Below are 15,915 nucleotides of genomic sequence, written 5' to 3' on the forward strand. Positions count from 1 at the left end.
GCCAGCAGCCAGTCTGTAGCTGGGCTTTGTCCCTGTCACTGGATGCATGTGATACTTTTCGACTAGTGGAGCCTCTTGCACTAATTCGGAGATCAGTTGATAAAACCCCTCCTTAAAAGAGTTCCCACTGAGTTAAAGCATCGTGAAAAACTAAGCCATTAGAGACATGTGTCAGATTTATAGCCCGGTGCACACCACTGGAGACCGAAAGGAGCTAATTTCTACAACTGCGTCAATATGGATAACAACGAGGCATAACGTATTTACCTTCAATTAAATTCTTTAATTTACTCAACTCTAATAATAATAATCAGCTTCCCAAGTCTAACTATCTTTCTCCAGCCACCTACTCCAATAACTATAGCCGATAAAACTTTCCCCTGCTCTCTCTTTTGACTCTAGGTGGCGCCTCTATTTTCGCGTGTTACCTGCTTACGGCTTAGCACCCTCTTTAGGGCCTTACAATGCTCTATGCCAGCATCCACAGCCCAGACAGGTGACAAAACAGTCAAGGCAGTAAGAGAACCCTACTGCTGACGGTTGCACCTTCGATGCAAGCCCCTCAACAAAAGGGCGACCAAGTCCCACTAAGCACACAGCAGTGGGAATAAGAGCGGATGCTCTAGCATCGGAAGGCAGCACCCTACATACGTTGGTAAGGTGCCAAAGCCCTTAAGAAATGGCTCCTAAAGAGAAACAACAACCCAGTGTAACCCGGCACAGGTGACACTTGAGTACCTAATGGGCTCCACAAGGGGATACTCAGGCCCCATAGAGACACGGGAAATGACGACTGTAACGAGGAGCCTATAGTATGTTCGTAACAGTTTAAAGCACCAAGCAAAGCGTGGCTCCACAAGGGGATACTCAGGCCCCATAGAGACACGGGAAATGACGACTGTAACGAGGAGCCTATAGTATGTTCGTAACAGTTTAAAGCACCAAGCAAAGCGTTTAGTCAAACAACGTGATTTTCTAACCATAGCACTCACAGCCTTGGTTTTAGACAACAATTAGATAGCATTGTCCGAACATAGATTGGTAGTATTGAACATCAAAGCAGCTGGTATTTAAGAAGTAACAGCTCGCACTAGGAGGTGTTGAGCAGATCATCGAGGATTGAGCTTGGACTTCCACCCAGCGACAAATCATCAGGTACCAAATATTAATTTCAAACGCCATGATGGAAGCCACTCTATGCACGATGAAGCAAAAGAGCGCTGGATTGGATGAATCTCATTGCTGAACACCCCATTCTTATTATGGGAAGGCACCTTATAGCATTGGCGTAAAAACAAAGGGATATGGGATGACATTACGAAAGCATTCGAGGAGACAGTCTAGACAGATCATATACAAAGCATTTAAGAAATCAACTTTAAGTAAAACCGTTGGAGCCTGATGAGTGGTTTACCAGGAGTTGGGTGGCGTTAGTCGTGGCTTCAGCCCCTCCATGCATTTCAAGCCGCAACTGCGTAGAAAAGGAGCAAGACTTTTGCGAAACATGTGATCAAGCTAACGTGGCGACCAAATGCTCAATGGTATTCCTGACAACGATTGGTCAAATATCCCTGTCCTTTACTTGAGAGCACAAAGAGATGCGCCGTAAAGAGAGATCTGTGAGGTGCTGGGGAGACAAGGAGACGATTGCTAAGTGGTGCGGACGGTCAATTCAGCAACGTTTAAGGCAGACAAAGAAGACCGATCATCTTCAGACTCAAAGGGAGGGTGATGACTTAAGCCTAAGGTAGTGCCAAAGAAACATAGGAACAGACTATACAGACACAGCTCCTGTAACATCACTGTTGGATAGCTTGGCTTCAACGATTTTAGTGGTTGAATACAGGGTATTAGTTGTTTACACCATTATTAAATTGACTAAGCTAGATAATAGACCTTTCCATAAATTCGCTACGACTGCCCAACTTGTTCTGGAAATTGTGCAGTCAAACCTATGAACGAATTCATTAGCTCTCTTTAGTGGGGGAGCTAAGCAAGCATTGTAGAAGTGATAGAACAGTAAACAAGAAAGCCATGTTAATTTATAGAAAGGCCCATTAGTCATGTACTTTAACTTAAAGTGGTGTCGCCAGTTTCGGTGGAGCCATCTAGAAGGCGCAATGTATAAATTTCAATAAAATGGTTAGTAAACTTAAGCAAATTCAGCAATTTCATCATCTAACTACCACAAAAGTTTTGGTACACCATCAAAATCAACCTTCAGTGCCAAATTCACTGTTTTTATGTTATAATTATTTGTGTAGTTTTGTAATTACTAAAAATACCTTAAAAAATAGTTTAATACAGTTTAGTTTCGAAAATTATAGTGAAATCATTCACATTAACTAAATTGATTTAATTGGCTATATCTCTGTAGCAGGTATGTTGTTTTTAGTTTGTTAAATTATGAACAGTACATATATTACATAAAAATCTTCAACTATCAAGGATAATTGAAGTGACTAGCACAGAAAATTTCATAATAAGCATTGTCAAATATACCAAAGAGTAAACAAAATTGGTAACTTTAATAAAATCTTACTTTTTTGCTGCATAGAAGCAGTAGATGTCATGAAATGTGCTTGAAGTTTGTCGGCTATGGCATTTCCTTCAGTGATAAGTTGATGAGATAGGTCACTTGAAAAGAAGTCCTTGGCGCTGTCAGTTTCACTAACAGCCAAAATTTGAATGGGAATGTTTGGAATATTATTAGAAAAGGCCCTAAAAAAAAAAGTCATTATTAAAGGTGGAGAAAATGAGCTGCCATGTTCTAAAATGTTCCAATAGCTGACATAAGAAAGATTAAACAATTAATCACTAAATCCTCAAATGAAATTTCACATTTACATTAGTATTGTCAATGTAAGCTATTTTATTTATCAGCTATGCTTTCATATCAATAGAGTGGTATGCTTATAACAATTTCTAATGGAACCATCATTTAAAACCTCCTAATCAAAGGTGAATGGTAGAGTACATATTGCGTTAACTTTTCTTCTCACTGGTTTAAGGAGTTTCCCCTTTCCATAAAAACAAGTTGAGGTTAACGGTAATAGTAAGTGTAGGGAGCTGTTGGATCACGGGGAATGAGGGGCTTGCCGCCATCACCCTCCTACACAACATAACCCAACCACATAAATTAATAGTATTAACAGTCACTTGTCTTTAGACTAAGGTGGTACATTGAGTCTAGCTGATAATGATGGTTATTAATAATCACGCCAATCTACGATTTATGTTCATCATTAATCAGATTGTGTTGAATGCCAATTCAATCACAAATATAAAACATTGTTTAGAAAGTCTGAAGCTTAAGTACCCCATATTGTTTTGAAAATGGTTTGCAAATTTTAAAAAAGAATGAAAGCTAGCTGCAGACATTATGGGAAACATTAATTCTCCTTTTAAGGTTTTGTCAAAACCAACTACTTAAAGTATAAATAGCAATTTTCAACTGAAAGGTCACACTCTCCTAAGCAAAACAATAAAACCATTAATCCTGGAATTTAGCTTCAGTAAATAATCTGCTATTTGTCCAATACTATGGGATTTTAGTGAAAACTACAAAGGTGGTAGATTTCAATTTTACCACTGGGACCATATTTTCCCAACTGAATAACTTATTATTTATATTAATGGAATATATGAGAATTCAGTCATAAAATAATTGTTAACCATCTATAAAATATAAAATGCTTTGAACAAGATCCTAAAGTGGGTAAGTGAAGCTTTAAAGATATAAAGCTCACATTCAGAACTTATTTTCAAAACATTTCTCAAAGATAGAGATTTTGGACATTCAACCACTATGTCACAAGTTCTTTAAAATAATTTTAATGATAATTATAATTTTTATGAAAAAAGTATTTGGATTAGAATAAAGGTTCTTACCCTAAAGTAGCCAAGGATGCTTTTCTTTTTGTTGAATAGACTAGTATGAACCCATGAACTAGTTCATCTCTGAAAGCGTTGGCTCCATGAAACGATGTTACTCTAACTTCAACACTTCTTTTAGACTCTCCAAGATATGTTTCTAATGTTACTGAATGTGGTGCAGTCACAAAACAACATTGATGACTTAGCAATGGGCCTAAAACATGTTCCACTTGATAAGGATCACCACATAGCATACACATTAAAATACGTATGTCTGGATTTATGGCATGATCAGGCAACTGATGATAAATTTGAAGTAACCCAGCTCTTCTCTGAATACTTTCAATCAAAGACCTTAAGGCTTGGTTTAAAGAGTTAGATTCAAAACGTTGAATATCTGGTTCACCATGATGATTTTCCTCAAGATTATCTTCATAAGTGCTGCTAACATCAATAAATGGACACTGAAGATTTTTGGCTCTGTTTTGACCTTCTTCCCTTAAAAACATTAGGTCTTTTTCGTTGATAGTTGCATCAGCAGCAAAAAGAATGACTATTGGCAGGCCATGAAATGGAAGCCTATCTTCTTGTTCCAAATTTGAAAGTAAAGTTTTCTCCAAACTATCCCGGATGTACTCCAGAGTTTGAGGATTAGCGTAGACACAAAAGCAGCCTGCAGAATAGAATAGTATTAAGCTCAATAAAATTTTATACGTTTAGAGCTCAAACTCAATCTAGCATGCGATTTATTTAGTTTAAATAATCTTATTATAATCTTGGTTAATTTACCATGAGGACGAAAATTTGTAGTTCGAAATGAATTTTGAGGAAGGCCTACATCACCATCTATGATCCGAAAGTCCAAAGTGTAATGTACTTTTTCAACTTCAAATGTATTATCAACACATTGTGCCTGTAAAAAAAATCATTTCAGTTTTACATGTAATTTGAAAATACTAATAACCATTACCTTAATTGCATTAGCCAGCCTCTCAGCAAGACCTCCAGATCCCAATAAAACAAGGTTTAATTGATTGTTTTCAGTCTCCAAAAGCCATTGACTATTTCTGCTCCACGATGAGGGCCTATGGTGTAATGCAGTTATTCCAAGCCAAAACACAAGACTCAAAACATTAAGACATAGGCCTGTACAATTTCTCGCAGTGAACCAATAAAAACTAATTTCCAATTTATCAATTGCTCGAGTTACCCCATTAAGATTTATCAGATATTATAGCAATTCCACCCTCTGTCAAAAAAATTTCTTCAAAGGGAAACCTCAGGTATTTGATGTGGACCAACAACGTTTGCAGTTCTGGCTGCTGTTGCCTTTGGTTTTAAAAATGTTGGCGCCACTGTACAGGGAAATTTGAAAAATTGAAGGGGTCTTCCATAAAGATTGCTTGGCAGGTTACATTCCATTTAAAACTATTGGGTCTATATTGAACATTCTCTGGTTTGAGAATAACGATAATTTTTTTAAGCTTCACCAAGTATTCATTGTGTATTTCATCAAATCCTATTATGTTACTTTAAAATGGGATAAGCTGAATAGTATTCATTAACCAAGCTGCAAATAAGTGGACAACCCCATAAGCTAGGATACAAGGTGAAAACTAAGATCCAAAAACAGCTTCGCTCTAATAAGGTCTGACAAGTTTATAGCGAATGAAAATTTATCAGGTTAATAATGTGACAACAACAGTTAGTAACATACTCCCAATGTTATTTATAGCAAGTAATGGTCCTTTGTAGAATTAGGCTTTTAGGGTGAAGTGCACTACAGCGGCCTCATCGAATTTGATATTAATTTTGGTTGTGCCTGATAGACCTTGTCACGTAGATGACGAGGGTATTTTTATTTTGGCCGCAAATGATTATTTAATTGTTTAATTTAATTTTTTTAATTTAAAAAATTTCTCATTTTCATTGAATTTTATATTAATTTTGGTTGCGCCTGATAGACCTTGTCACGTAGCTGCCGAGGGTATTTTTTATTTTGGCCGCAAATGACTATTTAATTTTTTTATGTAATTTTAAATTTCTAATTTTTGGGCATTTTCACGTGTTTCGTTGTACTTATTTCCATCGTGTGTTCGCCGACACCACAGTTTCGGTGTCCTAATGAATTCCACGTGATATTCCCTTTTTTTTTATAAAATCAATTACAGTTTTTGTTCATTTTCAATGACGCCTTTTTTAAAAGTTAAGTTGATTAAAAAATTATCATTTGCGGCCGCAAAAAAAATGGTTTAGTAATCTACGCATCAAGTGCTACATTCTCCGCCACAAAAAATACAAAAACACAGTAATTCCCTAAAATTACTAAATTTTTAAAATTAAGTTAATTAAATTATCATTTGCGGCCCAAAAAAAATAGTTTCGTAATCTACGCGTCAAGTGCTACATTCTCCATAAAAAAACGAAATTACATGAGGCTGCTGTGTAGTGCAACTTTGCCTATGATTTGGGGGAATTCCTGCTTATTTGGTTTAAAAAATTAGGTGTAGGACCAAACATTTAAAGAACGAGGTAACTTCACCAATAATTCATCGAAGGAAAAATACTTTTGACAAAACTAAAATCCACAAAACTGAAGTGGTACAGTCCTGATCAAAAGTTTCTGGCCATTTTTGTTTGGCAGTCAATTTGTTTCTATTTAAGGTAGAGAGCCGAGTGAGGGCTTCACGGAAAGAATACCCTCACGAAAATATTATGCCGGTTACGATAATGCGCTACCACTAGTAGGGCACAACCCATACCGGAAATAGTAAAACCCCTCCGAAATGGCGTCACGAAAAGATTAGTATCATTTGTCGTGTTTACGCTCGTTAAAATTTATAATTATTATTTATTAAATAAATGGTCTCGCGCGATATTATTTCAAATATTACTACTTTCACGTTTGCTTTTGTTTAACTTGAAAACCAAATTAGGGTTAATTTTCGTGTTTTACGTCGTCACTATTTCTTCAATAACTTTTCAACCACAATTCCGATTAGAAAAGTGAACCCAGATTTGGTTTTTAAATGGGATAACGCGTCGAACGAGCGTAAACACGACAAATTATACTAATTTTTTCGTGACGCCATTTCGGAGGGGTTTTACTATTTCCGGTATGGGTTGTGCCCTACTAGTGGTAGCGCATTATCGTAACCAGCATAATATTTTCGTGAGGGTATTCTTTCCGTGAAGCCCTCACTCGGCTCTCTACCTAAAATAGAAACAAATTGACTGCCAAACAAAAACGGCCAGAAACTTTTGATCAGGACTGTACTGCAATGCAGCTGTTAACCAAGTTTATAGTCAAACCAGAATAGGAATTAAGCTACAGTGCGCTCAACTAAGAAAACAAACCACACAAGCTACAACATTTGCATTTAGTCGCTTCATTTTGTATAATTAAAATAAAGTTGAAGTTCAACAGTATTTCGTCACATTTTATCAAGTTTTGATACTGGAAATGGTATAATTGTCTTCAAGGTTGAGTTGTTAAAAATAATCAAATTTACCAGGTTTAGTTTATCACCCTTTTCCCTGTCAGCTCTTATGTAGATATAACATTGGCTAAAAGAACTCTTAAGAATGAGGTATATTTTTACATTTATTTTTACCAAGAGTTTAGAGGGTCTTGTTAGGCTAGTTATGATAAAATTTCTTGTATATCACTAATAGGAAAAGATTAACTAATCAAATTAATATGTACTTAATTTTAATTTAAATTATATTATATTTTCAATAATTTCTAATATGTATCTGTTATGGAAAAATATGGAGTAGTAATCTGGTAGTCCTGTATATGCAGACGAGTTTTTCTGAGCACGAATGATATCGGGGTAGTCTGTCAGCTGAAGTGTATGAAGTTAGTTCTAACCATTTAATCGTTACTATTATGGATATTATTATCGACTTAACTTTTTAATGAAAGTATTAAATATTTAATTTATATGAAAAAACCTTGGTCATCATTAATGAAAGAGATATCTAGCAACAGATCTAAATATGATATCTTAAAATCAAGTTATCCTTGCTAGGTAGCAGAGGTGCTTTGGATAAATTCAACTTTGCTATTTTCTTAAATGTTAGGGAATGTATGTGGGAATAATGGGTTTCAATTTAGTCAGTTGGTTTAAAAGAGTTTAACATTAACTATTTAACCTAAATTAAGGTAATAAACAAGAAACATCCATTAAATAATAAATATTTTGTTTGACAAAACAGAATATTTACCATTTAATGGATCATTGCTGGATCAGCTCTTGAATGATAGAAACTTTAACTTAAAGAGATAGTGCCAACTCAGATAAATTTAAAATTTTGTTCTTTGGCTTACACGTTATAACAGATTTTTAAGTCCTGATTCCGAATATATATACATATTAGCACTTTCAATTAGTATTTAGTTAAAATTTTAATGTAAAATAATGGTATTTCAATAGCCGCGTCAAAACTTTACAGATTGTTGACGTCATGAGTTTGGTCGATTTCAGCGCGCTCGGGCGGCGGGGAATTTCCAGTAGCCTTTTTCTACTATCGCATAGAGGATTTGTTAGCGCGTTTTTTGACTTTCTTCTCGCGGACCACATGGTTCGAGATTCTCGGATCAAAAGAAAGCTATGGGAGTAAAATTTCCTCCTGTAATCCCCTATAAATTCTTTCTCCAGCTCGCTCAAGTAGCAACAAATAAACATCAACCTATCTATGACGTAGACAGTATGTGATAAAAAAAAGGTACGCTATCTTTCTATTTTATAATTTGAAATTAATTGTGAATATTTATATTTATACCAAATGTTTTTAACTATATTTTTCTTTAATATATTTTAAAAAACTTCATATACGTAGAAAATTCTGACACTCTTTAACAAAATGGGAGCTATCTAAAGTGTTTCCTTGTGTTCCATGAATATGGCCTTTTTTACCCATTTTCATTCTCCTTTGCATAAATAAGACTGGCATATTTTAGTTTAAACTGAACAAAATTCAGATACTCTTCCACTCTTAAGATATCTCTAAACATTACAAGAAATGTTTTTTTTTTATTCTGGGAGAATGACTATGTTGAGATAATCCTCCAGCATTGTGATAGAATTTTCCAACCAATAACATTTGCTTTTTTTAAGGGGGAAGGAGCTTACTTTCCGAGCATGCTAAAATTGTCTCAACATAGTCATTCAAGACCCTTATATCCCAGAAGTCTTGCCAGACATGCCACCTAGAATTCACAAGATGTTAGAAATTGTTATGACTATGTTGAGACTATCTGCAGGCATCATGGTTTTCCCCCATCACAGGAGAGTATAAAGGAAATATGTCTCAATATAGCAATTCTCAATAAGTATAAATACATTCTGGATATAACCTAATGGTACAAAGAAAAATAAACACACCTGTGAGCTTTCAGAGCAATTATTTTATCCACAACTGTATCCATGCAGTTAGGATTGGCAGGACAATGCTCTCGAATAGGACCATGAACAAAACCCAAGTGCTGCAATATCATTAGCATTCTGTCTTGACCAAGTCTATCTAAAGCTTTATAACGAGAATCTTCCTGGAGAGATTCGGTAATTTTATTGAAATCTTCTTGGGTTAAGACATTTCCTGGTCCAATACTAGCGAAATAGTAAAAAAGTTCAGCTTGTTCCAAAAGAAGTTCTTGAAAATTATGCTTTGCTTTTTCAGTAATTTCACGTTGATGTTCTTGATAAATTTCTTTGAGATCATGTTCAGATAATCTTTCACAACACTCACGACCAAGAAACAAAACTCTAACTTCAGATAATAGCTTCCCAGGTGTAACTAAACCAGTTTCTTCTAAAAGTTCTTTAAATTCTTGACGTAGTTCTTGTCTCTGTTCATCGGCATCTAAGGCTGCTCTGTGTTCTTCAAAACAAGCTTCAGCCTCTTGAGTATCCAGAATATCAAAAGGAATTCTTGTTTCATTACTATCAACCAAATCACTTTCCTGCCACCTATGTTCATCGGGACTTTCCAAAAAATATTGGTGAAAATCAGGGTGTTCTTTCAGCCTTTCCTTAACATATGACCAATCACTGAAATTTAAAAAGGTTGACAATTGTAGCTTTCAACTAAAAAATAATTTAGAATAAGTTTTTAGATCTGTTTAATGGAGTAAAAGAGCAAAAAAATTTATATTTTGGGCAAGGTCAGGAAGTGAAAAAATCATGGTCATTGATGTACACCCATAAATACAGGCGATGAACTACCTAAAAAAACAATACAGGGCCAATAACTCAAAATTTGTTTTAGTTAGGAATTTGAAACTTTCAGGACCTTTAACCATGCCTTCAAGAACATTTAAAATTTATCTCAAGAACCATAGGTGGTTTCAATTAGAAAAGTGATCCCCTTCACATTTTAGGTGATGAAAATAATATACCAGAGACCAGGTTGAAGGGCTATTAACTCTAATAATACTTATGCTAGAGTATCAAAATTTGCTAGACATACTCATCTGGTAGGGCGTCTTTAGAAATTGCCAACTCTGATGACCTTTTTAACTCATGGTTCAAGGTCATTCAAAGTTTTATCTTGAGAACCAATGAGAAATGGTTGTCAATCAAAAACTATTATTAGTTAATCGAGAACTTTCTTATTTTTATAAGTTTTTGGGAAAATATTTTTCTAATACCAGTATCGGCCAATATCAGCTTCGCTTAAGACCATATTGGCCGATACCAATATTATATATTGGTGCATCACTATGTCCTATGTTTATTTTTAGGGGTACTTTAGACGAAACTGAAAATTTCTGTGTCAAAATTATTTTGCGGAAAAGAAAATACACTGAGTTATTTATTTTGTAAAATTACAGTTTTTTACCGTTACTTTTCGCCAAAATTCGGCCAGCTTAATTGTCGTAGGTGAAGTTGGAAACGGGATGGTTAAAAAAATATTCAAAAGTAAAGAATTTTCCAATTTCTATTAACAGAAATGGTTCAACTTGCATAACTTAAAAAACCTTTTAAATGGTCCAGGATCACGGGACTGCAAGGTAGCTGCTGCCTTCAAAAACGCCTAAAACCAATTTTCTCCTAGACATTTCTCGCAAATGTGGAACTTTACTGCGGCCAAATATCCAGGAATAAAACGTTTCCTTCGACCAGAAGGAGGAAGAGCCAAGTCCTTCTGCATGATTCATTTAGACCCCGGTTTCAGGATCTCTTTAGTTAAGGGAATTGTTCACTGAAATCGGAGTCGTATTCAAGAGCAGCAAGAGTGTAAATTAAGTGTTAATCACGATGGGCCGTCTAGCCATATTATCAAGGAAAAATAAAATATATTTGTCCCCACCCAATAAAAAATTCGCTATATTTAGTGTATCCTAAAGGGGTTAGAAAACGATAATTTAAAAAAATTAATATCTGTGTATTTTCAATTCCGCAAGACGCATTAAAAAAAAGTGCGTTCATGTGTTATTATTCACCCCAGTTATCTTTAACCAAATAATAAAGGCAGTTGATAAGAAATATATTATAGAAATCTAAATAAAAAGTAAGTTAACGTTATTAAAGCAAAAACTTACCCATCACCAATACTAGCCAAATCTGGAAGTAGTTCACCCAGAACTTCTGGTAGTACACGTATGTACATCTGCATTTTTCTTCCAATATATTCTTCTTTTAACTTTTTAACGTGCCTTTTGAACATGTTCCTTGCTGCATCTTGCCCAAATTGTTCGCAATAGTGTAAGAAATCTTGATTTTGTGAAAATTTCATGTTCACTGAGCTCCAAACAGCACGGTAGTCAGTAACTTGAGATCTGATAAGAGACTGATAGGCATCTGTAGCAACATCAAGTACTTCTTTCCGCGCTCTTGCGGATTCATAAAAAGGTATTACTTTTGATCGCCCTTTTGTACGATCAATCATCTGGGCTACAACCACAAATGCAAGTTCAACATTTATATTTTCATGAGCAGATGTCTCAACTAAAGGGATAGTGGTTCCCCTGATTTCTTTACGCGTAAGTAGCTTTTCTGCTTCACGAATGTATGAATCGCACGCTTCCTCATGCTTAGTGGTGGCCAGCACCACTGGTTTTTTCGTTTTGAGCAGATGACTGAGGAGTAGAACAGTAAATTCAACCTGTTTCTCTATGCTTCTTCCTTGAACATCACTAACATCGAAAGCACAAACATAGCCATCAACGTTAAACTTTCCATCGGGAAGTAGCTTCTGTTCATATTCCTTTTCAATTCCTAGCTGATTTTTGCAAATGTACATAAGTTTTTCGGCAGAGCAAAGCTTGGTATTTGTAACTCGTTTATAGTAGGGATCATGTTTGCCACTTTTAAAAGTTTGAAAAGAGGAATCATCTATGAATTCAGTATGTTCAATAACTTGAAACATTAGCTCGACACCTTCGTCTGAAGTTTTACATACTTCTCCCCAATAGAGAAAATGATCATTATTAACAACTCTACCGCTGAAATCAGTTTGACTGAGAACTGAGATATGGTCAACATGATAGTCATCAGCCAACGGCCTCACGAAACGATTACAAAGACAAGACTTTCCAACTCCGGTGACGCCTTTTTCTTTCTCAGTTCCAGACAAACCTACAACAGCTATGTTAAATGTTCTCGGGACCTCATATTTTTTAGCCATAATAATTTGATCTACACTAAGCTTCTTTTTTTTATGTCCCTCTAGGAATAACTAATTCTTCAGCCATTGAAAGACCAAATTATTCAATTCCAGAATGTTAAGGCATAGACTTGATCCATTTGAGAATCAAACAAAATGACTAGCTTACACAGATGAACATGTTCAAGTTATAACTTTTGTGTCCCGTAATCAAGAACTAATTCCACTTATTAATGGCCATAATAAAGTCCAAAACCTATAAACTATATCACTTGTCATTGTTGTTAATTTTGAAGTTACGTTTTCCTGGGGAGGGAAAAAATAGAAAATTGTTTTAGAAAAAAACAATTTACACATCAAAATCACAGTTAATATGCCAAAAGTAATCTAAGCCTCTGTAATGGCAAAAGTGACATAAGGTATAGAAGTGTGTCGGAATGTTGTTTTTTTCACTGAGAACTTGTCACAAAATAAAAGGGAGAGTAGGAGAGGCGCTAAAGAATCTCTATGCGCGAGTAAAGAGACGAGAAGAGAGTATATGGCACAAAGGTAAACTAGCCCAAAGCCCAAAAAGAACGCTTCCCATATATGGCCATCTAGTTAGGCTAACAGACTATTTGTAACGGTAATGAAAAGCATAAGCAATGTAATTTCTGCACCTAAAAATAAACCAATATATTGAACTAGAATTGAACATTTCCCGCAATTTAGACCAAAAAGAATTTAGAGAACCTTAATCTTTGAGAACGTGTGTTGTATGTTCTGGGCAAATAAGGTTTCACATTTTGCCCACTAGTTAGTTTTTGACATAGATAATAAATATCAATAAAAAGTAGAATTCACGTAACTAAGTGGAATGTCACTTATATAATATATTGTGTTACAAATGCCATACGTATATAGCACATTGCGAATATCTTTGCACAAATCAGGGAGATGCTCATATTCCTCTCAGAAAGAAGAAATTATAAACAGGGAATCAAATCACTTAAAAATATATATTCCACCTGTAGGCATCTGTTTTCAATGATTTTCCATTAATATCTTTTCTATTTTCATTGCCCATGACATACTTGCAAAATTATAAGCCCTAGACAACGCAATGAACAATATGTAGTATATCCTTCGCATTTCCCAATGTGCTCATGCTATAGATGCAGCCCTTTTTGAAATCTAAATGGTTTTAGATGGGGATATATATGTTCTTAGGGCAAGAAGATTCCATTGCAGAAAGAGTATGGGCTAAACTCAAATAGTTTTACCCGGTCAAAGATAACCTTATAAACGGGCTTAATAAAGATATTCATTATAAAATTACTTTTTGCCCCTAAACGACGCTAATTAAAATGTCATTTTCTCTGAAAATGACAATCATATTCAACGTTCAATGGTAATTTGTATAAGTCATCTAAATAAAATTTAAAATGGCTAGATATGCTCAGCTTTCACTCACAATTTTTCAATTCATTTATTAATGTCAATATAGGTAAAAAGACAATTTATGATTTTGTAAGATATTTTTAAAGCAACTGCTGGCTCTAGCATTGCCACCTGTACAGAACTGATACTTTATTTAGTGACTTTAAGCTAAATTATAAATCAAGCGTAAAAACTAATATTTAAAATTACTGGAATTTATGTTTATGACCAATTTACAAACAATCAAATGAACGTGAGGGGGTACCTATGAGTACCGCCTTTTGAGTTTGATCTTAGCAACATCTATGGAAAAAGATTTGCTACACGTTGAGCTGACACTTGCTTTAAATGCCACACAGCCCTAACAAGTTAATTTAAAAAAATTCTAAGGATGAATGGCAGTCAATGGATAGAACAATGTACCTCAAAGCAGCAATTAGAGGCACAGTTACAATGTTTCAAGAGTAAAATGTTAAATATCTGCAGTTTGTTAACTAAAAGTTACACTTAGTTTTTATCAATATTGCATTAGAAAATCAGCCAAGGCTAAAGCAACAAAATAGTTTAAGAGTTCCTTGTATTAATATAATAATAATAATAAAAATAATATTTTGAAAAATATTTAGAAACTCAAAAATATAGTTGAGTGGAAATGGGTTGGGTTATTTACTACGTGTAAAATCACGTATAATTTCACTTCATGACTGAACTACCAATATACTCACAGCTCTTCAAATAGATATAAATTACATTAAATTATCCGCAGCTTTAACATTTCAAATGTTAAAAAGTACTCTTTTAAAACTACTCTTAATCCAATAATTTGAAAAATGTTAATGGTTCTAGTTTGTTTTAAGGCAATTACCAACACTTCAAAAACATTTGAAACTGATAATAAAGCAAATTTATGAAACTTACCATGAGCAACATTTTTCCTCCAAAATCTTATGCATGAGCATAGTTCTTTTGTCGTAATGTTCATTCAATAAGAATGAATATAAGATGCTTAATACATGATTTGGAGCATCATAAAAATGAATCGTAATGATTAACACAAAGATATTGCCTCGCCAGCAGTTTCTTCTTTTGATCAATTCTGTAAAGTTAAAATGTACCACATTAAAAAACTATGTTAAGTCAACATTGATCAACTTAAGCCTAGGCTTATTATAAGAGCAAAAGGAATGGATGATAAATGATTCAAAGAAATTACCAAGGCTAGCTGATATAATTCATAACACCACAAAGTCGCCCATGATTCCGGTAACTCTTAAGGCAAATTGGTTACTTGATTTAGGCCTTATATTGTATTAAACATAAATTATTGTTACAAGGATTTTCCTGTTTGCTCTAAGCCTAACCAACGATCATAGCTCACACAACCAGGCTGATTCATATCGAAATCAACGATCCACTTTTGCAGTAGCCAAGGGAACAGACTGATTTTAGTCTGGTTGTCTGTAATTCCGTTTCATTAATCAACAATATGGCCGAAGACCAAAACTACACCAGAGATTCTGGGAGTCGCTAAGGTTATTGAGATGCAAAACTCCCCAAACCCTAGTGGCGGTGGTGCCGACTCTACGTGGAGAACTGGAGATATCCAAATTTTCTATTTTTCTATTATATCATAAGCCTATAACCTATGATAGGCTTATGATTATATCAAACTAGCACTACTGATTCCTTACGAATCGCCGACCTCATAGAAATAGAAATGAGACTAGAACCACGATCGGATTGGGGTAGATGTACCAGCTAGATGGCCGCCATTAGAGTGGAATTGCACATATACGCGCCATCTAATAAAAATAATTTAAACTAAATATGATCACGTGGCATAACGTCTTATGCAACGTCGTCTGGTTTGTTTTTGTTTTTCGACCGGTTTTCGACATTGTTGTGATGTAAAAAAGACAGATTTATTATTTCAACGACCATATAGAAGTTATTTAAATAAATATGAAATTCATTACGTTCACAAGAATCTACATTACCGTAAATTAC

At 34.8% G+C, this 15,915-nt stretch overlaps 1 protein-coding gene across 9 annotated transcripts in view; it reads right to left on the minus strand.

Moving 5' to 3' along the window:
• RhoGAPp190 (Rho GTPase-activating protein 190) overlaps positions 1 to 15,364 on the minus strand; it is a 40,340-nt gene extending 24,976 nt beyond the window's left edge. For 5 of the 9 annotated variants that reach the window (XM_090178840.1, XM_090178838.1, XM_090178839.1 and 2 more), the window contains exons 1-8: positions 15,122 to 15,364; positions 14,827 to 15,004; positions 11,426 to 12,795; positions 9,267 to 9,932; positions 4,847 to 4,961; positions 4,666 to 4,789; positions 3,892 to 4,549; positions 2,543 to 2,721 (exon numbers count right to left, since the gene is read on the minus strand). In XM_090178840.1, the coding sequence (XP_090034966.1) occupies positions 2,543 to 2,721; positions 3,892 to 4,549; positions 4,666 to 4,789; positions 4,847 to 4,961; positions 9,267 to 9,932; positions 11,426 to 12,510 (2,827 nt within the window). In that variant the 5' untranslated portion in view covers positions 12,511 to 12,795; positions 14,827 to 15,004; positions 15,122 to 15,364. The remainder of the gene's footprint in view (positions 1 to 2,542; positions 2,722 to 3,891; positions 4,550 to 4,665; positions 4,790 to 4,846; positions 4,962 to 9,266; positions 9,933 to 11,425; positions 12,796 to 14,826; positions 15,005 to 15,121) is intronic. The other 4 variants (XM_090178846.1, XM_090178845.1, XM_090178841.1 and 1 more) reach the window with 3 other exon arrangements.
• Positions 15,365 to 15,915: the final 551 nt, after the last annotated feature.

This window comes from Leiobunum rupestre, chromosome 6 (assembly GCF_980474605.1).
Source record: "Leiobunum rupestre chromosome 6, qqLeiRupe1.1.hap1, whole genome shotgun sequence".
Lineage (NCBI taxonomy): Eukaryota > Metazoa > Arthropoda > Arachnida > Opiliones > Sclerosomatidae > Leiobunum > Leiobunum rupestre.